Source organism: Notamacropus eugenii, chromosome 4 (assembly GCF_028372415.1).
Source record: "Notamacropus eugenii isolate mMacEug1 chromosome 4, mMacEug1.pri_v2, whole genome shotgun sequence".
Classification (NCBI taxonomy): domain Eukaryota; kingdom Metazoa; phylum Chordata; class Mammalia; order Diprotodontia; family Macropodidae; genus Notamacropus; species Notamacropus eugenii.
In genome coordinates, this window is record NC_092875.1 from 65,314,906 (window position 1) to 65,337,826 (window position 22,921).

The 22,921-nt window shown below is 44.2% G+C and overlaps 1 protein-coding gene across 2 annotated transcripts in view; it reads left to right on the top strand.

Moving 5' to 3' along the window:
- REXO1 (RNA exonuclease 1 homolog) overlaps nucleotides 1-22,921 on the top strand; it is a 120,267-nt gene that overhangs the window by 89,708 nt on the left and 7,638 nt on the right. For both annotated transcript variants that reach the window (XM_072601534.1, XM_072601535.1), the window contains exons 5-11: nucleotides 3,173-3,333; nucleotides 6,360-6,497; nucleotides 8,064-8,187; nucleotides 11,590-11,703; nucleotides 12,803-12,940; nucleotides 14,266-14,379; nucleotides 15,840-15,913. In XM_072601534.1, coding sequence (XP_072457635.1) covers nucleotides 3,173-3,333; nucleotides 6,360-6,497; nucleotides 8,064-8,187; nucleotides 11,590-11,703; nucleotides 12,803-12,940; nucleotides 14,266-14,379; nucleotides 15,840-15,913 — 863 coding nt within the window. The remainder of the gene's footprint in view (nucleotides 1-3,172; nucleotides 3,334-6,359; nucleotides 6,498-8,063; nucleotides 8,188-11,589; nucleotides 11,704-12,802; nucleotides 12,941-14,265; nucleotides 14,380-15,839; nucleotides 15,914-22,921) is intronic.

Below are 22,921 nucleotides of genomic sequence, written 5' to 3' on the forward strand. Positions count from 1 at the left end.
CCAATGTATACAGAAAAACCTATTGGGGGTTATGTATGCATGATAATGATATTGTAATAAGCCTCTCTGCATCACAAGTTCACCTAAAGGATAGCTTTTGCTATTACTGCAAAGGTGCCTACTTAGGAAAAGTCCTTTCTATTGTTTTGGAGTCTACATCCTGCTCAGGCATCCTGGTGGTGCTGTTTTCTGATCGACTGAGTTATTGTGGTCCTGTCTGAGACTAGATGGATGTGGTTGTGGTTGAGTGCATGAACACACCTGCTGTTTCTGTGGGAAATGTGAGGAATGGGTCTGGGGGCAGTAGCTAGCTAGAGGCAGTGACTGGGATCCCATCACATGGATACACCTGTTTCTGTGAGAAATGTGGGTTCATGGACATATCTGTGGTTCTAGTGAGCAGTGAGACATATATGAAGAAGTTAGGATATTGAGTGGGGGGGGTGGGCTAGGTAGAGGCAGTGGACCTGGTGTTCAGTGGTGCCTATAAGGAAGTTAAAATATTATGGCTGGGTCAGCTTTATTAGGATTCCATCAATGGAGTTGGAAAAAAGAGTTGAAAATTTTGTTTTGAATGAGATCTATGGCTAGTATGGATACATGGACTCACCCAGAAACTCATTTGGGCTATTCTTTGTTATATCCAAGTATCTAAACCAGAGGCAATGGGCAGAACTATGACAAGTGGTTGGAGGTTATAGAGAGGCATATTTCAGCCCAGTATAAGGGAGGGCTTCTTAGACAGTAGCCAGACGTAGATTGGAGGCAGGGGCTGTTTGGTCACTTTTCTGTCAGGGTCTTTGGAGAGGTACCTCATGGAAGGCTTATCTAAGAAACCTCTCAAATCTCTTCCAAGTAGAGTTAACATCTCCCTCCCCCTCCTCCCCCTGTTGGAGGCACTGGTGGTGAGGTGATTAGAAAGCAGGCAGAGAGAATTTGTACTTGAGGGAGTAGAAATATGAGGTCATTGATTTCAATATATAAGTGACTGGATTTTAGTAAAAATAGAATTAAACCATTTAAAAGCCACTATGCTCTTCTCTGTACTTAAGGCTCTGTTAATTGGCCTCATATGAAGATAAGACAGAAGCCTTTAGCTTCCACGAGGTCTTTTCTTTTTTTAGATGAACAAATCCTAGTGCATTTTCTACGGACATTTATCACATTTCTTACCTAGACTTGAGTTGTTCATTGCTGTGACATGGAGGACACTTGATTCACTGAACACTTGCTCTGTACATGACCCAGTGCTTCCTGGTCTGTTGCCTGCCCTTGCTCTTTCTTTTACTCTTCCTTCCCTTCACTCAGCTTTGGGATCCATAGAAGACCAGTTTTCAGTGACCTGCAGGTCTGTCTTGGTGGGGAAAAATAATGATGGTGATTTATAGACCTAGAAGGTATTCAGGAAACTTTGTCAGAAACCTGTCAGTGAGAGCTTTCCTGTCTGTCACCCATTTTTATCTTCTGCTTTGGGAATGTTTTTCTCCCCCTCAATCTGTGTCATGTGTTCTTTACTTCTCTAAGATTCTGGACCTTGTGAGCATGCTATGTGTTTTCCTTAAAGCCTGGATTTTTATAGGGCCTTTCAATCTCTTCCAACACCCTCATTTTATTGGTGGATAAACTAAGGCCCAGAGAGGGAAAGAGACTTCCTCAAAGTAACACAACCAGTAAGTGGCAGAGACAGGATTAGAACCCAAGCCTCCTGGGCTCTTGAGTTCAGATGGCCCTGCTCTGCCATCTTCCCAGTACCATGGTGCTGCTTGAGCCATGTTTGAAACCTGCCTCAGTTACTACCTCTTTAACTTTGAACAAGTAATTTCCTCTTTGTTTCTTGAGCCTCCGTTTCTTCATTTGTAAAATCAAGTAGTTGTTCTAGAAAGTCTCAAAGATTCCTTCCCCTCAGTTCTATGTGGTAGATAGGAAAAGCCCTTTTTAATGGAGCTTCTTTTTAGCTTCCTGGTAATGTCTCAGGTACTATGGGACTAGGTGTGATGGAGGGAGGGAGGAGCTACAGGCCTTGCGTTCCAGGAGTTTACAATTCGTTTGGAGGAGACAAAAAAATGAGAAGAGCATCTCCTGTCTTACATTCTTAGATGTTAAATGAGTGCAGTAGTGATACAGACTGTGAAAGAAGGGAGAGATGATTATAGGCTGGCAAGATGGAGTGAGTTGGACCTTGAACAATGGGAGGTTAGGTGGGAAATAGTGAGAGGGCATCCAGGAAGGAGTGAGCAAAGGTATGGAGGTGGGAATGCTTGGTTCTGGGGACAGTGAAACCTACCATTTTGTCTAGGGATGAGGTCTGTGTAGGGGAGTGGTGGAATATGTAGTTCAGAATGTGTGGTTTAGGCTTTGTGTGGGAGGCTGACTGCACCAGCAGTAGGAACGGGAAGTATCAGAACCAAGAGTGGGGGAAGAGGGGTCATATTAGATTCAAACAGAAGGGAATCCTGATGGTAGGGGGAGGGGAAGCTTCACCTTTTCAGGCCTCCCCCCTCCTTCCCTCAGTCCACCCTGATTCCTGGTTAGGCTGATTATCCTCTTAGGACATATCTTGTTCTTTCAAGCCGACCACATAGTGTGATCATTATTTTTTCTGTTAAAATAACCATAAATGTTTGTTGTTCTGGTGAGATTGAGATTGCTAGCCATTTGGTTTATTTTCCCACCTTTGAAAACAAGCCCGCACAAAGTAGTCCCTTGTCTAGGCTGCAAGGGACTATTTTATTTGTGACCTCATCAAAGGGAGTGGAAGAACATAGAGCTGGGAGCAAGTAGTCTTGTCACAATGACCAGGAGAGCAATGGCATAACCCCTGGGTCCTTTGCTAAGGAATCAAGGCCTTTTCTAACTCAGATCTAAATGCTTCAAACTGAAGGACCTGACCATGTGGCAGAGGCTATCAGAAACCAATACCTTTCATTGGACCTACAAATTGGTGACATTGCCTGATCTGACCACTGAGTATTGACTTTTTCTCTCCATGGCCTTGCCACAGAACAGATCTTAATGTCGTCATTCCAAAATCCTAGTTCAAAATCCAGACCTTTCCCTCTGTGCACCCAGATGCACATTTTGGTAACATTAAATGACCGGAATTATTTGGTTCTCCGGAGCTCGGTGATGGGAATTTTGTCTTCCTACAATCATGTGCCCTGTACCCTGTCAGCCCCCACAGGTGCCAAGAAAAGTAATTCTTTGAACACCGTTCAAGTCGCAAATGGCTCTGAGCCAAACATCTCCTTGAAGTCCCGAACAATGTCTGGAATGGCTTCTAAAACGAGCACAACATCCGTGCAGAAGAGGATAGCACATATGCCCTCCCTCCAGGTAATGCACATTTTCCCACATTCAGTTCAATAAACATTTATTTAGTGCCTGTTGGGTGCAAGGCACTGGGAATATGATACAAAACCAAAACAAACCCTGCCTTCCAGAGGCTGAGGGGGAATGATCCAAGTAAAGACACAATAGATACAGAATAATCATTACAGGGTGGTGGCCATGTGGGGGGAGGAGAGAAGGCTTCTTTGCAAGAGGTGGTATTTCATCTGATGCTTGAAGGCACTTGGGATTTTAGGGTGGAGGTGAAGTGCCTCCCCCCAAGTCCAGCTGATGGACTTCACATTTCCAGGACTGCATTTAACTAACAGGTTGGAAGTAAATAGATTCCACTGGGGAGGAGCTTTGGGATATGCCGAAAGTTTCATCAAAAGATAATTTAAAAAAAAAAAAAGAGCTTTTCTAATCCGTCCTCCAGGCTTGTATTTGCCATTTCCACCGAAACAACTAAATACTGTTTTATCTCACTGGCCTGGTAATAATCTTGTTCCTGGCTTGTGAGGAACAGGTACTCAACTGCAGATGGGCCGCTTTCACTCCAGGAGTTCTTAAAGACTAAAGCATTAGGAGAGAAGTCAGCAGATTGTTTTGGAGGAGTCTAGGAAGACTTGGAAATTGTAACTTAATGTGTTTGTTGGGCAGGTCAGAAAGGGGAGAATGTCTTCTGGGAGAAACAAAAGACAGACTCCTGGTGTCTAACCTAGTGTGGTCAGTTTCCATTCTTCACATTTAGACTACTTTCTCCTGATCCCTGGGGCTGTGAAAGCTGGATAGGAGTGGGACCTTCACAGGGGTTCCCAAAAAAGCTCTCACATACTTTGATTGACCCTGTCCTACCCCTTGCCTAGCAGAGTACTCCTTTTTAGGAGTAAATCCTCTGTTCCACCTCTAATCATGTCTGACTGCCTTAGGGACTAGGAGCAGCCCCCTCTGGATCCTTTGTCATACATTCTTGTGTAGCTTCTGTCATATTTTGCCTGATGATGTGGTTATTTGTGCCCATGTTTTATCCTCCCTACTAAGGTTTCCTTCTTCTGCCTTTTTGCTGCCTGTCTTCCTTCTCCCCCTCCTCTTCTCTTTTTCTCTTATCCACCCTTTCCCCTTTACTTTTCTTTCTTCACTCTTCTATCTTTCTCCTTTTCCCCATTTTTCCTTTTTTCCTTTGTCTCCTATTTTTTTCTCCCTTTACCCCAAATCTCTTCTTCCTTCTCCCTATTTCAGGGGAAAAGAAACAATTCAGATGATATTATCTCTGGCCTTGAGGAGCTCACAGTCTATTAGGAAGTAAAGATACAAACTCAGATGAATGATACATATTACACTATGTAATTGCACTATGTAAAGCTAGAGGCCTCAAACTAAGTACTCATGAGTTGAGCTTTAAAGGATAGATTAGAAAGTCATGAAACTTTTGATATGACAGGAAATCTGGTTGAACTGATGTTGAATTGAAAAATTTGGCTGCTAATAGTAAGCATTTATTAAGCTCTTCCTACGTGTCAGGCACCGTGCTAAGTGCTGGGGATACAGAGAAAGGCAAAAACAGCCCCTGCCTTCAAGGTGTGCTCATTCTAATGAGAGAAAAAATATTGCAGCAATTATGTCCAGATAAGCTACATGCTGGATAAATAGAAGGTAATTCAGTAAGGCAAGGCACTGGAGGGGTTGGGAATGCCTTTTAGCAGAACTCCTAGGAGTCTTTCTTTTGTCTTTCTAGAGAGTAAGCTTAAATAGGCTAGTCATTCCGGTGCAGCTGGAGGCCGGAGGACAGTGCTATCCTCAATGGAGATAACGTTAGCATCTCCCTCTCGGGGTTGTTGAGGACCAAAGTGCTAGGAATTGGAGGGAGAAGGTTGTTACTGAGAAGGCGGGAAGTGGCATCTGAGCTGAACTTCAAATGACAGATTAGAATTGAGTAATGGGGGAAGGGAGTTGGTGGAACATGTTTCAGGCCTAGGGCACACAGTTTGAACAAAGGCGTGGAAGCAGGAGAGCTTGGGCTGCATTCTGTTGACTTTTCTTTACACACAGTTCTTGAATTAACAAATGAAAGTAGACTAGCTCTTTAAAAATCCTAAAGCAAATTAGCAACAAGAATCACAAATTCATGGATGGATGATAAAGAGAGTCCATCCTCACATTTTCCTAACAGTAATAATGGTACTAACTGGTTAGAAAATAAGTTTCAGCTCAGAAAATGGTAATGGTCTGTTAGTTGCTCCCTGCCCCCATCCGTTTAACAAAAATAAGCCCAACCTCTTTAAACTCCTGCTTCTAGAGTAACACTGTAACAGTCTGAGAACCCTCCCCTCATCTCATGTTCCTTCGCTTGATTAGGAAGACAAGCATAGACTCTTGGAGGCTGGGCTAGTGGAGCCAAGCTGGGCAGCTTCTTGCTGGGAAGGCTTCAAGCACAAGCCCAGCATTGATCACTGATCTTTCTTTCTGTCTGTCTCTGTGGGATGTGAGCCAACCAGGGCCAGCCTCAGCAAGACTCCTCCCTAGGAGAACATGAGTTTTGAAAAAACCACAGCAACTCATAAAACAGCTTTTTGAGGTGTCGGAGGAGGCTGTGTTGTGTGTCAAAACAAGGGACATCCCATGCTGACAGAATTGGAACAGTGGACAACAGAGGTTTTGGAACTGGAAATGAGTCACATCATGGTGTCAGAGTTCAAACAGGTCTTAAAAAGGAAGTCATGAAACTGTTGACAGGGAATCTTAAAAGATGTTATTTGTTGAATTAGAAAATTTTGCTGCTGATAGTCAGTAAGCGTTTATTAAGTGTGCCTGGTACTGTATACTAGGTACCAGGCACAGTGCTAAGCACTAGGGATACAAAGAGGAAAAGGACAGTCCCTTGACCTCAAGGAGCTCACAGTCTAATGAGGGAGACAGCATACAAGTAACTGTATATCAACAAATAGGAAATGGCTGAGGGCGGGCACTGGAGTTAAGGGCTGGGGAAGGCTTCCTGAAGAACACTTAATGATCTTTCTTTTTTGTCTTTCTAGAGTGTAAGCTTAAATAGACCAGTCATTCCAACCGAGTTTGGGGCCAAGGTCCCTACCAACATCCGCCAACGTTATCTTAATCTTTTTATTGATGAGTGCCTGAAGTTTTGTCCATCACCCCAAGAAGCTTATGACAAGGTATGTATCCATGATATTAATTATTTTTTTATGCTGTGAAGTTGGGGAGAGGGGGGCTGACAGTGGGGAGAGGGTTAGTTTGCCATGGTCTGATCTGGTATAGTCAGTGTGTCTTGGCTAAGGGTTGGATACTCCCACCATCCCCTTCTCTGTTCTCAGAAGGGATTAGGAGCTGCCCATTGATTTTCAAGCTTTGCTTGGTAGTTCTCCAAGCTGGTTTCCGTCTCTCTGTGCCTCATCTTTTGTTCAGTGATTGGCCAGGCCTCCCAGGAGGGAGGTGGTAGAGGCAAGGGCCCAGGCTATTTGTCCTGTACTTTGATTTAGTCAAATAGAAGATCTGTAGAGCTTTACCCTTAGAGCTCATCATGATGATCTCTAGGAGGGGGGGAGCATCAAAAACCGTGTGCTCCGGTCAGAAGACTTGAGTGTGAATACTCTGGACTTGGCTCTGTATTAGCGGTTGGATCCTGGACTGATCACTCCCCACTGAGTCTCATGAACTCCCTCTAAGTGGATGACGCATGCAATTCTTTCCAGTTCTGATATCTTGTGATCTGATCAATCCTAAATCAGTAAGAGATGAGTGAGGGAGAAAGGATCAGGTCAGTTTGTGGAGAGGCAAAATTAGGCTGTTGGTTCATTATCTGACATTGCAGAAGAACATTAATGAAATGAATCTGCACACATCCCTGTTTCTTTGAGGCAGTGTGGTGCAGGGGACAGAGACTGGATTGGAGTCAGGAAGACCCAGGACAGGTCTGCCTTGTGTGTAAAATAGAGATAATAGCAATGCCCCCTCCCAGGGTGGTTGTTAAGGACCAAAGGACTTGGATGTAGGTAAAGAGCTTGGTAAACTTTAAGATCCTCTGAAATGTCAGTTGTTATAATTGTGAATATTTTTTTATTGCTGACCATCTCAAATTACATCTGTAAAATCTGAAACTCAGGTTAAGAGAACTGCCCAAGGGCACCGGACAAGTTTAGGCTCTTGATTATGTCCTTAATAGGGCTGCCTGCTGCATTTGTAGCAGCCATTTGAAGATTTCTGATCTAGTGCTGCCTCTCATTCTGCAGCGTAGAAAACATGTCTGTTGAGTTGAGGTCACACCCCCAAGTTCACACAGATAGTTGCCATTGGCCCCACCTCCTCTTTCCTTCCCTGGCCCCAGTGATGTCAAGGCTTCATGTCCTCATGTTCTTCCCTAAGCCTGAGCTCCTTGACTTGCCCTAACTAGGATCTTAGGCTGCTGCTTCTTTCTATAGGACCTCCATCCCAGGAAACCCATAGGTCTGTAGAAAAAGTGAGAGTCATGCCATAGGAGAATAATGGTAGTCTGCTTTAACCCAAGTGCTCAAATATACTTTTCTGTTCTGACCTCTCTAGGAAATAAGGAAACTCCTGTCCCTCAACTAACATTCTGATGTGAGAATACCAGTCCTAATTTAGTTCTTGATGTCAAATTTATTCAATCTAATTGCATTGTGTTCTTTCTTGACTACAACCCTTCCCTCTATCTAACTCTGAAAGTTGAGATAAAATTTCAGCAACACACATTTTCTTCCCAGGCTTTATCTGAGGAGAAGGTGGCCTATGAACGGAGTTCAAGCAAGAATATCTACCTGAATGTGGCTGTCAATACCCTAAAGAAACTAAGGAGTTTAGGACCTGGTTCTGTACAATGTGTAAACAGTAAGTATAGCTATAGTGGCAAATCTTTCCTTCTCTGATTTTGAAACTGATGCTCTTCCCTAGAGGGGCACAATTCTAACAACATTAGCTATTTGGAAGCCATCTGAAAACTCTGAAAGAAAACACAGTACGTCTGTGAGCAGCCTTCTACACCTCACGTCTTACACTTTTCCCCACGAGGGTTCCTTAGGTCCTTTCTCAGAGCCCATTGACACTTTGTTTTTACATAGTTCTAACAAAGATCTCCGTTGTTCAGGCCCACAGTAGAGAAGAAAGGCACAGAAAGGCATTGCTAGAGAAAGCAGCAAGAAGTGACTGGATAACAGGAAACAAAAAATTAGCAAAAACAGCTTAGGCCTTTCCCGAGGGAGAAATCCTTAGGCTCAGGATCATGGGACTTAGAAGGGACCTTGGAGACTAGCCAGTCTACCCTCTTCTTTTTCTAGAGGAGGATACCATAGCTTGGAGAGGTTGTGAGTTTTCCCATGCTATGCAGGTAGTAAGTATCAAAGCTGGAGTTTAGAATCCAAATCCAATGTTTTTTCCTGACAGCTCATTCAGTGCTATGGGAGATATCCCCTCACCCTCCACCCCCAGCTTCACTGTAACCATAGTCCAGGAAGTACAGCTGTAGGTGTTCATATGATGATCAGCTGAAATCCTCAAGAAAAAGATTATTTTTCCACATTATTATAAAAAGCAAGGAAATGGATAATTGTTTTGGAAGGATTTCTATCCAAAATGATTATAAAAATTATTTTAACAGTTTTGGCATTTAGAGGGGGCAAACTTCAGTTATTGGAAATTGCTAAACAGAGGGAAATGTTAGCACTAGGTGAACTGAGTGGATGGAAGAGAAGTCAGGGCCTTAGGGGAAATGCAGCAGATTCTCTGCTCTATGTCACTCTTTGCCTAGCACTAAAAGGATTATGGTCGTCAATTATCATTTTACTTTGAAATAAAAGTTTTTATTCTACTATACCTTTTTTCTTTGCCTTCAAGATAAAAAAATTGCACTACATTAATTGAGGCAGCTTGGTTTTTTGAGGTAGTCTTGAATCTGTTCCTGTCTATGCTTTATTGAAGCAGAGTGGGGTGGTGGAATCAGAGGGCCTGGGTCTGAATCCTGACTGCTACATGGGAGTGGAATGGAACTTCTGTTGTCATCCCTAGGGAAGGTGACAAGAATAGAGAGCAAGATTGTGTTTGATAACCAAGTTTAAGTACAGGTAACGGCAATGGGGATGAGGAGAATGACAACAGGTGACGTTTCTCATTACCTCATTATTTGTGAGGTTACTATTTATGAATCACTCTACATTCTTTATCTTGTTTAGTGCAGCAGCATTGTAAGGGAGAGGTAGTACATGTGTTATTCTCAGATCAGAGAGAAGATATTACTTAATCCCTGATAACCCATCCAGTAAGTGTTGGAGTTCATATCTGAACTCTTCTGACTGCAGATCCAGTGCTCTTTCTAGCGTATCACAGATGCCTTTCAGTCATAGAACAAATTAGTATCTCATGGGCTAATTATAGGGTACAGATAGTAAATGCTAAGAGTATGATGGTGGAGGAAGAAGACAAATGGGCTGTCTGGGACCTGATGTATCAATGTCTGTCACCAAGATAATGAAGTTGGTGATGTTCTTGGAACATCTAGTTACATAGATTCATAATGTTACAGATGGAAGGTCACATGAAATGTCAGAACTAGGAGAGACCTTAGAACATAGAAGGTGGGAGCTGGGAGGGTCTTTAAGACACAAAATGTCAGGGATGAGAGGGCATGTGCATACATACAATTTAATCCATCCTGTTTATTTTATAGTTAGACTAAGGCCCAGAGAGGGGAACAGTGCTAAGGTCACCCAACTCGGCCTGCTGAATTACCTTTCGGTATTCATTTTACTATTACATGACTCCCTAACTAATTGGGGATGAGAGTATGTGAAACCTGCACATGGAAGTAACAGGTCCAAATAACATTTGTGCCCAAAAAAGTGTGCCTCCTTTCCCTCTCCTCCATTAATTATGGCCTTTCAATTAAATATCAATCCTTTGTTTACTACTGTCACATTATCTTTGGGGAAAGGAGGGGGGGGCCCATGATAGAAATATAAACTAAGCCGTTTCTTTCACAACATCTGTATTGGCCATTTCAGGGAGTGGATATGGAAAGGGAAGGACCAGGGTACTTTAGTGACCCTCAGCCTATCTGAAATGGAAATAGACATCATTCCCCAAAGCATGATGCTTTTTCCTTCATTCCCTCTTATTCCTTTTCAAAGCTCCTGTTTTTAAAAGGTAAAGAGACACTAATGGACTAACTTTTGAATGTCTTCAAAGCGCTAGACTGGCCTTTAAGGCATATTTCTGCTTCACACATTAAGCCTCAGAGAAGAAAAAAGAGAAGAGGGTTAAGACATTTCATTATTGGCTCTCAAGAGGGTACATTAAGCAATCAATTTGTGCTGTTCTCCTAATATTCTTGATCTCATCTTCCTCACCCCCTCCATCTCCATTATCTTTGCAACCATTACTTGGAGAGAACTTGGGAGGGTTAGGTTTAGAATGGCTGCCAGCTAACGATTGCTACAAAGTACCTGTAAACCATTAGATAATGTGTTAAATGTATTCCCCTGTGAGGGCCTCCATGGTCCTTACTTTGTAGTCCTTCCCTTCAGTGTGAAAACCTGGCCCGCAGGGATCCTTCAAGGGTGAAGAGAATGAAGTAGGCTCTGAAGAGGCCCATGTGGAACCTGGCTGGTGGAGCTTAGGACTTCTCCAGAAGGGCTTGGTCTGACTATCATCTGAGACGCACACACACACACACACACACACACACGTGTGTGCATGACATGAGATCATATGATTTAATGCTAAACAGTACATAGACTTCTGTAGGAAATCAGAGGAGGGGAGATTACTATGAGTTGGAGTCAATGGAAACCTTCACAGAGACAGTAGTCCATATTGTTTTAGATATCATGGCAGAGATAAATTTGACAACCTCCCAGCCATCAAGGAGCTTATGGTGAAGTTAGGGAGATAAAGTGAATATACATGAAAAGATAAAATACACCACTTTGGTTGTTAAGGGCAGAATGAGTGATGGTGACCTTGAAGTTCTAGATCAGGTCAGAGGGGAAAGATCACCTTATGGCTTTTGCTCCAGAAAGGCTTCCTGGAGATATGGGCTAAGCTGGACCTCAGCCTTCAGGAAGGAACAGGATGAGAAAAGGAGGATGTTCCAGGAGTGGTGGGGACTCAGATGTGCCAAAGTCCACCATTTTCTTTTCTTGGTCCTTCCTTCCCCTTTGGATTCAGTCCTGCCCATTGGGTGTAACTCCCTCAGTGGTGAGAGTAATAGATCAGGTTGTTCCTCCTGCCTCCCTGCAGAGAACAGCAATCGGAAGGTGGTGTCTCATGAAGCCGTGCTGGGGGGGAAACTGGCCACAAAAACAAGCTTTACACTGAATCGATCGGGAAACCTCAGAGCAGAAGATTTGACAGGTGAGGACCTTGTTTCTGCACATTCATGCCTTTAAAATGTCTAGAATTGCATATGGCAGAGAGGAAAGAGTAGGAGTGTTAGAATAGGTGACACCCTTAGCTTTCCACTTGTAAATTTTACCATTCATACTAGAATACTAAAATATCGGTGGTGAAAGGGACTTGGGCATTGCCTGGTCCAGCTGCCTTATCGTACATGTGAGGAAACTTACGGTCTACAAGGGGAAGGTCTTGTAATAAGTCAGTGGTAAAGATGCAGCTAGAACCTTTTTCCCTTGATTTCTAATCCTGGGATTGTTTTTTCCTGCTACATCCTTTGCTACTCCCTTTATTTGTAACAGGCCAGATCTGCCAAAGAGACTTCCTGTAGGAACCCAAGGAAGACAGATTCTTACTTTTTGTGTGGGAGTTGGAGAGCCTCCTACTTGCCCTAGTCTTTCACCCTAGCCCACCCCCAGCCTCGTGTTCTATGATCCTATTGTCATGCCACCCTAGGCCCTCTCCCCCACCTGCTGTGCTTTCAAGAGATTAAAAAATAGGTCACTCAGGTATTGTCTCTCTAGTCATCCCTTTCTTTTTGAGACTCATCTCTGGCTGGTGTTTATGAGCCCACATCATAATTGTTATATGCCCATTTGGTTCAGGTGACCCTTTCACTGATCTGGGTCACAAAGTATATCCCTCTCCCTGGTTACCCTTTAGGATAGATGCTTTCATTGGTCATGAGCTGGTGGGTGGAGAACTGGTGAAAAATCAAAGATGGCTTAGTGTGAAATTCATGCCCATTATAGGAGATACAACTCTAACCTTACTCTAGTACAGTAGTTCTTAAACTTGTTTTTCTCAGGACCCCTTTACACTGTTAAAATTATTGAGGGCTCTCCAAAGAGAATCACAAACAAAAGCTATCTTGATATTTTTTTCATATTAGAAATTAAAAGGTCTTGGTAGACCTCCTGAAAGTAGTTCAGAAACCCCTGACCACACTTTGAAAAGCACTATTCTAGTGGATTGGGGATACCCTCTTTAGACAGTAAAAGGCTTAGATCAGGGACACTTTTCAAGCAGTGTGTGTCATTATGATCTTCATTGTCTCCAGGAGCTGCCTTGTACCGAAGACTGAAGGACTACATTCTAACAGAGGACCAACTGAAAGAGAACGGCTACCCTCTGCCCCACCCTGAAAAACCTGGCCGAGCGCTGGTCTTCACCACTGAAGAGAAGAAAACTACAGACTGTGAGTTGTTTTTTTTTTCCAGTGCTCTGAGGTAGATTGAGTGCTTTGCTCCACAGGCCTGTGAGAAGGGCCTAGCACAAATATTGTTCTCCCTATTTAAAAGATGGGGTTCTTAATTTGACCAAGATCAAGTTAGGAAGGGTCAGATCTGGGACTTGAACCCAAGCCCCCAGTGCTCTCTTGACTACTCTGCCCTGCTTGTGTTATCACCTTTACTCCCTGTCTTATTGGTTTCATTTAGTGTTCAGCTGAGAGCTGGGCCTCTGAGCCTATAGATCTGTCTCCAGGTGCATTGTGGGTATATAATGGAATTCAACAGAATTCTGCATCCTCCACCTCCTTACAACTCACAACAAGGCAAGGCTTTTTGTACTTTCCAACCACATTAGTAATGATTAATCCACCCCATATAACTTTGGCTAATCCACATTCCCAGTGGGCAGGCCAGATTTAAATTCCTCCTCTTCATGGTGCTCTTTATTGAAAAGAGATACCGACTATCCCATCCTCACTGAGCTCTGTGTCCAAGGTCACAGAGAGATGAGACTTGGAGGAGAAGGCAGAAACCAGCTTTCAGTGCTGCCCTGAGCCCTTTGTGCAAGGGTATATTACACCCAGGATGCCAGATGTCCAGCAGCAGTGGCGCAATGGAGTGGAGCCAGATGGATCGACGCATAGCAGGCAACTGTTGCCTCATTGACTTTCCACGTAGAATAGCTAGCTCTGATTCTTGCACTAGTCAATGCAACCCTGTTAGGTACTTTTATTCTAGTACCTCCTTTCCAGTCTCCTCTAAAGGAAGCAAACAGTTTAATGCTGTAACCTCAGTGATAAATTCTGTGCCTATGGCTTAGGAAAGTTTAGATAGTGTGCTGCTCACTGGAGCTGCTCCAAACATTTAGAGGCAAAGAAGGTACCTGGGTGCTGTGTACTTCAGGGGAGGCTTTCTGCCCTTCCAAATGTCAGATTGGTGCAGAGAAAGTGTGGCATGTATATACCTTTCTTTGACCATTTCTTGTCTTTTTGTCTTTTGGCTTTTAACATCTCTAATCCTTACTTGTACTCCGCATCATTAAATAAGTCTCTAGAGTAGCTTTATCCTATTCAAAATATATCCCTTTTGGTCTTATGTAGTTTCATTTCTTTTTTCTTTGTGTCTTTGGTGTTCTCCACCCCCTTAGAAATTCCCTTAGCCTGCTTTGGAAAGGATCCCTTGGGACTCTGTGGCCCTCTTTTCCTTATACCATGGTGAGGAAGTGGTGCAATTGGTATGAGGACTTGCCCCAGGGCCCTCTTCTTCATCCATCCCATCTCTCTCTTTGCAGCATCCTGCCGAATTTGCTGTCGCTGTGGCACTGAGTACCTAGTCTCGCCCACCGGCAATTGTATCCGGAAGGAGGAGTGCTGCCATCATTGGGGGAGGCTGCGTCGACAGAGAGGTTAGTTCCTGGTTCATTATGGTGAATTGGTTAAGGGAGTGAGTCAGAGTAGAAAGTACAACCACAGTTTTTAGATTTCCCTTCATTTATAATTGGACACTTCTGCCACCCTCCAAGAAAAAACAGACTTCCTTGCACAAAAGAGCTTATAACAGGATTGCCTTTTACAGGTGACATGGATATGGAACTGCAAATCTACAAGGCAGCCACAAGGTGGTGCTACATCACCCCAAATCCCAGAAAAACTGCTGGGCTTCTAGATTCTAGGATGGCAAAGACCTTCAAAAGCGGTGTTAGCCATGTGGGCTGAAATGCTCCCAAGTTTGGTCTGTATCAGATCAAAGTGTTAATGGGAAATAAATAACATAGTGTGTAGATAACATTCCATTTTAAAACCAAGTCAATATGTGGCCTACTGGCATCTTTATGTACTGTTTAGGGGTCCCTGTTTCTATTTTAATTTAGCACCACTTGAGCCCCAGAGAGGGTCTTTCCTGAGAAACAGAACTGCATCTGGTCTGTGATGTTGCTGAGTCAGGGAAATAAGTGCCTTGAAACTGGAGCCTCTCCTTAGGCAAATGGTTTTGAAGAACCATTTGTTTTTAAAGGCTGAAGATGGGTCTGTGTGCTGTGCCCATAAGGTGCTTAGAGAAAGGCAAGATGCCCCCAAAATACCCACTTTTGCCAGTGACGAGTGCTAGGCAGAGTCAAGTGTGCCCATCTTTTTGATAGCGGTTGGCAGAAATAGTACTGTTGACCCAACTGTCATTGTGCACCCTCTGCTGAGCCTCTTAAACATAATAGAAATCCCGCTGAACTAGAAGTCATGGGGCTGGGTTCCATTTCCAGGTGTGCCACTTAACATGAAAGGTAACTTTGGGTAAGTCTCTTCTCCTTTCTGAGCATCAGTATCTTCACCAAGAAGATGAAGAGATTGGGCTGCTCTGGGGTCCCTATAATGATTCCACCATGCCATGACCCTCCCAGGGCAGGCTTGTCTCCTGCTGGATTTAAGAATGGCAGCAGTAGGCTATGAGGAACTGTCCTCAAGTTTTCCTCCTTGTCTTCTCAAGCTCAGCTTGATTCATAGTGTGTAACGGCAGTGATGATCACCCGACAGATGAAAACATTAATCTGCAAAGACATCACCATTGGCTCTGGTTTAATTAAATTGGTCCTTCTAATTGGCTCTAAACTCTGGCAGCCCATCAATTTAGTGAAGTTGCCTTGATCCACAGTGCCTTGCTGTGAGCCATGGGGACACCTCCCTACGGTACCACAGTGGGCATGATGAGCAGCTTTCTCTGCTGAAGCTGCCTACCATGCTCTAGAATGCCACAGCTCCCTCCCTCCTTGTCATACCTGCCCTGACTGCCAACTATTGCTCCCCTTGGGATGGCTTTCATGAGAAGGCCTGCCTGACCACGTTTCCTTGCTCTCTTTCCCCGTAACTGTTTTAGTGGCTGGTGGTTGGGAAACCCAGTATAGTTGCTGTTCAGGAGCTGTTGGTTCTGTTGGGTGTCAAGTGGCTAAGGTAAGTGCTGAACAGGGCTGCATCTCCTGGGTTTGGGGCTCTTCCCTCCCTATCAGGCATTACCAGCCCTGATTGTCCAGAAGATCATAGATCTTGGGATTTTAGAACTGAGAGAAGCTCAGAACACAAAATGTCAGAGGTGGGAGTGATCTTGAGCTCTTGAGCCCAACCCTAGGAAGTAGGGACAGGACCACAGCCTTGGAGTGTTTACACAAAAGGGCTCTTAGTTGAAAGAGGCCTTGTCCTGCTTGGCCTCAGAGGACAGCCTGGGGAACTGGGGGCCAGATTTCAGTTATATCTCAGAAAACTTCAGAATCATAAGTGCTGTACTGAGGTGAAAGGAGCTGCCATGCTGGGTGGTGGGTTCTTTCCTTTGAAAATTGTCTAGGGGAATTCTGTTTTAGGTACTGGTAGGACGAGGTGCTGTTGGTGGCCCCTTTCAGCTCCAAGACACAGTTTTTCTGCTCCTGTCGTTTTCTAGAGAAAATTTTACAGAGAAGGGAAGCCAGTGAGCTTGACTTTGATTCCAGGGAAAACCCAGAATGTTAGTTTGAAATAACACTAATAATGTCTCAATGAGAGTGTCTTCCTCAAGGGGTTGAGAACCTACAAAACTCTTAACTCCTTATTTTAGCTCCACAAGAAGAAAAAAAATCTGGAAGTTAGAAGACCTGGGTTCTAGACCTGGCTCTTCTTCTAGCTTGTTGCATGACAGTACTCAAGCTGTTCATTCGTGCTGTGCTTTAGTTTTCCTCCTTTAAAAATAGGAATAAAATTGGTGTGCAGTGAGACTAGTCTGAGATGTGAGAGTGTATAGAGAAGGTGAAAAATGTCCTTGGAACTCATGTGTGTTGGGGCCTCTTGGAAGAGTCATTGGAGGATGCTGCTTCTAAATCCATGCAGAATCCTGTCATCTGTTTAGGAAAAGCCTGGTAGCTAGCCAAAGTCTGTTAGAAATGAGGACATAAATTTGAGAAATTCCAGTGTCAATCTTTATAGAAATCCTCATACAGCCTTTTAGGGGGAGGAGAGAGAGGGGCCTTGGATATTTGAACCTCCTTAATGGTAGACTACCTCCTCCCCTCCAAAAGTGTAATTTCTTTGGACTCATTGACTCTTAGAGGAAACACAGGATATCAGAAGAGATCTCTCATTAGGGAGGGTAGAAAAAAATCTTGTCTAAGGTCATGCAGTAATAGTAGCAGAGAGCCTTTGTTAGATTCCCTGTTGTCCTCCCACTGCACCAACCCTAGTGGTAATTGTAGAAGTTTGTCAGGCTGTTCCTAGATGTTGACAGTAGAGAGCAGAGAGGAGCCAGCCCAGCCCTCAGGAACATTCTGATTAAGAGCAACTGCAGAGCCCTGTCCTGGTGTGGCCCTTCAGGAGTACTCCTTCCATGGTCCCTGGAAGTACCCAGATCTAGGTGCTAGAAGAATCCATCATGACTGAAAAGGGGTTGAGGACAGCTGGGGAGAAGCTGATTTTTAGTGACTTGAGCTAAATTGGTCCTAGCATTGTGTCCTAGTTCTAAGAGCCATTTATCCTTCAGTACATTATCAATTTTTCATTTTGTGGTTTTGGTGGATCCAGTCCTCATAAGACCCATTTGCCTAGAGGGCCGAGACCAGAGAGCTCTGATTATAGAGTGCTAGAATCTTTAAACTACAGGGCCCTTAGAGAATATCTCATTTAACAACTCACATTTTATAGTTGAGGAAATAGGCATAAAGAGCTGAGGTGGCTTGCCCAGGTCACAGATGAGAGAGGGGTAGAGACACAGTTATAGTCCAAGTCTCTTCCCCTTCTCAGTTATAGACTCTTAGGAAGGGCTTCTGAATTGGCTTCTTAATGGAGGTCTTTGGTATAAAGTGAACAGAGAGGGGGGGTTTCACTTACCCCAATGTGGATGAAATTTACTTCACCTTTCCGCTTCAGAATAAAGCACTCTTAGGGCAGAATGCAAAGGGTTTAAGTTTCCTGCTGTTTGTTTTTGTGTGGTTTCTCAATTGTCAGAACAGATTATGAGTTTCCTCCTTGTTTTGTGCTGTTTCATATGCCAACTGGAACGTTGACAGGATAATTATCGTTATATAATTATATCATTAATTAGTAATATAAAATTGTTGTTATATAATTAAAGGATGATTATTGCTAATAAAAATTACTGCCCAGTGCCCTACCTGCTCTAGGAGCCAGACTTTTTTTATAGTATAAGACTCCAGTGATCCATGCATGGTATTCACCCTCCACTTTTGTCCACTGACAAGGTCAGTGTAGTTTTGCAAGATATTTCACAGTAGTGCTTGAGGTCAGAACCCAGGAGAATACCTACCATGGAGCCAGGGTGTCCTGACGGACTGGGGACAGAGTGGTGTTGGGTATGGTGGTGTGGCTGGCCAGTCAGCCCTTGTGTTGGGATCCAGATTATTAGTGGACCCTGACACTTTGGGGGTTACTTTGCTAGTGGACACATGAAATCCACAGGATTTACTTCAAAGAGATAACAAAGCAATATCACTGAATTAGGATTTGGGAGATCTCTTAATCCAAACTCCCCATCTTAAAAGAGGAGGAAATAGAGTCTAAGAGAAGAAAGAACTTAAAGTAGACAGGAAGCAGCACAGTTGAGATGAAAACCCAGGCCCCCTGACTCTGCATGCTTTATATGGGAGACGACTGTGGGAGGAGCAAAGAGCAGCATCTGCAGGCTGCACTGGGAGCAGCACTGAGGAGTCGGAGCTGGGCACTGGCTCTGCCAAGCAAAGCCGTAGCCCCTTTCAGGACTTCATTTCCTTTTTGTGGGCCCCCCAGCAGTCTGGGGGGGTGGACATGGATGTCATATGTTTTTGTGTGAGATGCACCAGGGCCCAGCACTGACATGATAAGAGAATGAACTCTAACAAAGGGTGAGCTACCTACTGTGGAAGAGAAAGTCACAGCAACAGCGCGATGGCCTTGGGGGTCCAGAGGGCCCAGGGAGTCCCAAGAGGACATAGGCCCTGAGCTGGTCCTGGAAGGATGCAGAGAGGGGCAGTGATTCTCAGACTTTTCTTTGTATTATTCTTTCCAGTAAAGAATCAGGGCATAAGAGGGAGAGCCAAGAGACTGGTGCGTGTGCTTGCAAACATAAGGTCCTTATTATTGGTGGCACACCTTTTATAGGAAAAAAGTTGGAGTTGGGGGAAGGACAGCATAAACAGAAGCTGAAGAGAAGTCTAGATGGCATTTCTAAGCTCTTCTACTAGGCACCAGAGGCTAGAATTCATAGAGGCCTTTCCCAGTCTCAGGCTGTCCTGGCATAGAGACTATATGTTGGTTGGTTGTTGTCCTTCGTCTTCGAAGAGGATCAAAATTACATCACCATGATAAAGTGAAATTTCAGTGTGTCTGACTGTGTCTGATCAGACCAGTATGAGCTTGGGTGAAGTCTTTTGATTTTGTGCATAAATTGGATTTAAGTGAGGCAGAGTTGCATGAAGTAGTCCTCTAGAGTCATCATAGTCCAATGGCAGGACAGAGTCAAGACGGCTGGCAGTGGCTCAGGATGCAGTGGATGACCTGACCAATCTCCAAGTGCTCCTCATCGCCTGCTTCATCTGCCTTCATGGCCGTTGGAACAAAATTCCTCCCATTCCACCAGAGGAAGTCTTCACGTGCTTGAGATAGACACCCACCCTCCTACTCACCAATGGGTTTGAGAACCCTTGGTTACCTTCAACCTGGTTTGACCTGTCTGCCGAAACAGTTTACCAGAATGTGGCTGCTGTGCATGCTGCAGCTTCTGGGAGCCACAGGTGAGAGTTAGGTGGAACAGGTGGCCACCAAAGGTGGAAAGAACCCTGAAAAGGGCTCGGCAGTACCAAAGGTACTGGTCTTTGCTGAACACACCCTACACCTCAGAGAAGTTGTCATCTGAATACTTGCAGGAGTTGGAGAGACTATATGTACCACCAATGCAATACCCATAGCAGCCGCTATGAAAATACATGCATATTTCCAGGGTAAATTTGCAAAATATAATAAACTCTCTTCCTCAAAGACAAAACCAGAATATTTATTTGGAACATCATTAGAATACCAGGAGGTAAGATATAACAGGGTACTTACAACTAATCCACGGAGCTCTGACATCTTAACTCTTTCTGTCAGGCCTCCCCACAAAAGCAAGTTCTTCTAGACAAATTCCTCCTTCCATCCACCCACAGCTTGCTTCTCTCTCTGCTCTGCCTGCTGTCACACTCTGCTCATGTTCTCTTTCTCCTCCTTGGGCAAGCTCCTCTCAATCTGAGCTCCATGTGATCCCAGGCTCCATGTGTCAGGTCTATTAGTGGGTGAGGAAGATCTCCCTATTCCGTTAACATTATGCTATATAAGTGACCCCCCCATTTTTGTGTTGGCGTTCATAGAGGGGGGTCTCCTGCCTCTAGAGCAGATGAACAACAGCTGTCCTGATCTAACTCTTCAGGAGGACTCCTTCCATGGTCCCTGGATGACTTCAGATCTAGGTGCTTGAAGAATCCATCATAGCTGGAAGAGGAATGGGAGATAGCTGGGGAGGAACAAGCTGATTTTAGTGACTGGACATGGCATTGTTTCCAGGCTTTGAGAATAGGCCTCCGTTTGTCCTTCAGTGCACATAGGTTTTTCATTTCATGGTTTTGGTGGGTTCAGTCCTCATAAGACCCATTTTCCACTACTTTGCTTCCCACTGCAGTGCCCTGTGGTCAGTTTCTAGGCTGTTAGTCTTCCTCCTGGGCTGAGAGACAGCCAATTCCATTTGAGGATAGCTCTAATTTTTAATTTTCAAGGCTACTTGATTGCTTCAGCTCATCTTCTGTTGGGATGACCTCCAGCCCCCCCCCTCATCCTGATCATATTCTCCTGGATATTCCCAGTTTGTTAGTTTCTATCTAAAATGTATTTTCAGAACAGAATATTCCAGATGGGATCTGATCAGGACAAAGGAGAGCAGAATTATTGTCTTCCTGGACAATATCACAAAATAGACCTCGGTGTCCTGCAGAGACTAGAATTTTTGGTATTAAAAGTATTCATATTTCAAAAAAGAATCTCCCGTTTAAAAATGTCCCATGCTGTGTGCTCAGTAGCTGCCTAACTTGCCTGTTTCTAGTCCCAGCCCCTGCATGATGACTTGTAGGGCCTAGAGGAAGACATTAGCTGTGCTCCCCTGAATATGCCCAGTATGGTCTGATCTTGGAAGTAGAGTGGATCTCCATCTGCACTTGGATTGTACTTGGATGAGAGATTGCCTGGGAATACCCGTGTCTGCAGGCTCAGTGACGTGGCCCTAGTGACCTGGAGTCAGGAGGAACTGAATTCAAATGCGGCTTTTATCTATTTCTCATCTGTGTGATCCTGACCAAGTCACTTAACCCCTCTGGACATTTCCTTATATATAAAGTGAAAGCCTTTGACTAGGTGGTCTCTAGGCCTCTTTCCGGCTCTGTTACAATTCTGTGACTACATAACTAAAACTTTTCGCGATGGGATGAGAGGTGTTACAGAAGATAGACCCTTCCCCCACCTTATCCAAGCATTTCTACCATGTCCACGGATAGCATTGTTTTCTGTTGTGGGAATAAGAGTTCATACAGATCATATCATTGTTGATCTCCAGGAAGCATTCCTATTGTTCTGCCATCCTTTAGTTAGCCATTGAGACATGCCCGGCATCAGCTTCTTGTGTTACCTGCATTCTCTGGACCAGCCTCAGGCAGGTCCAAGGTCCAAGTTTCAGCATCTGCTTGACGAGCCAGCCAGGCTGTTGGGCTGCCTCACTTTCTGAATCATGTCTAGCTAAAATGATCCATCTTTAGGTGGTGTGGTAGCTTGTAAATCACTCAGTCCATATGCCCTTAGGAAGGGCCTGTCATATGCCAGGAGCAGGGAGTACACAGACAAAAGTACAATTAGGTCTCATCTTCACTGAACTTATAGTCGCTAGATATATACAGGTATTGAGCTTGCTCCAGGAATTTTCATTGGTGAGGAAACTCCTAGTGAAGAACTTCTTCTACTAAAGCAAGTCTGCCGTTTAAAGTCCAAGAGAGCTGCCCTGACTGGTGGAGAGGCTGTCAGAGGCATAAGGTCTTTGCCATGCTGCCTGCTTCCACATCAGTGTACACATAATACGTACCAGGTAAATACAGTATCATTTAGGGAGGAAGGAAAGGTGTCAAGAGTAGGGGTTTTATATAAGAAGGGGCTTCTTGAGCTGAGTCTTAAAGGAAATGAGGAATTCTGTGAGGTGGAAGTGAGAGGGAGAAATATTCCAGGGATGGGGAAAGGTGAGGGGGATGTGTGAGTGTGTGTATGTGTGTATGTGTGCATATGTGCACGTACATATACATATGCATGTATCTACACAAGTTCACATATGCATACTGTGTACCAGGCACTGCTAGGTTCTCACTGAATACCTGTAACGCATTGTATATGTATCAGAACTAGGAAGACCCTTAGAGCCTAAGCCTGCAGAGCTTGAATTCTGTGCATCAAATGGAAAATAAAGGGATTTGCATCTGGCTCTAATCTCACCAGAAGTATGACTCTAGGCATGTTAACCTTCCTCAGCTTCCTTTACCCAGTTTGTGAAATTGGGAGGTAATATTACTGGCACTGTCTAACTCACCACGTTTTGGTGAGAAAGTGCTTTCTTAAACCTTAAATCACTTAGAGATGTAAGGTTCTGCCTTTACTTGGAGGTACCTTAGAGCAGAGGTGTCAGACCTGAAGCCCACAATATTCCCTAAGTCAGATTAAAATGTCCTTAGGAAGTATTTAACAAAATAAATAAAGCTATAGTAAAACACAAGTGATGGTATTTTGTGGTTTCCTGAGTCAGTATGTAGCCTCAGGGGGCCTTATACAGTTTGGTGGCCCCCTTTCTGACTTGTTTGATCTGGTTACTTTGGAGTATAGAACTCTGAATGTCAGAGCCAGGAAGGCCCAAAGAGACCATTCATCTGCTCCAGCTTCCTTTTGGGC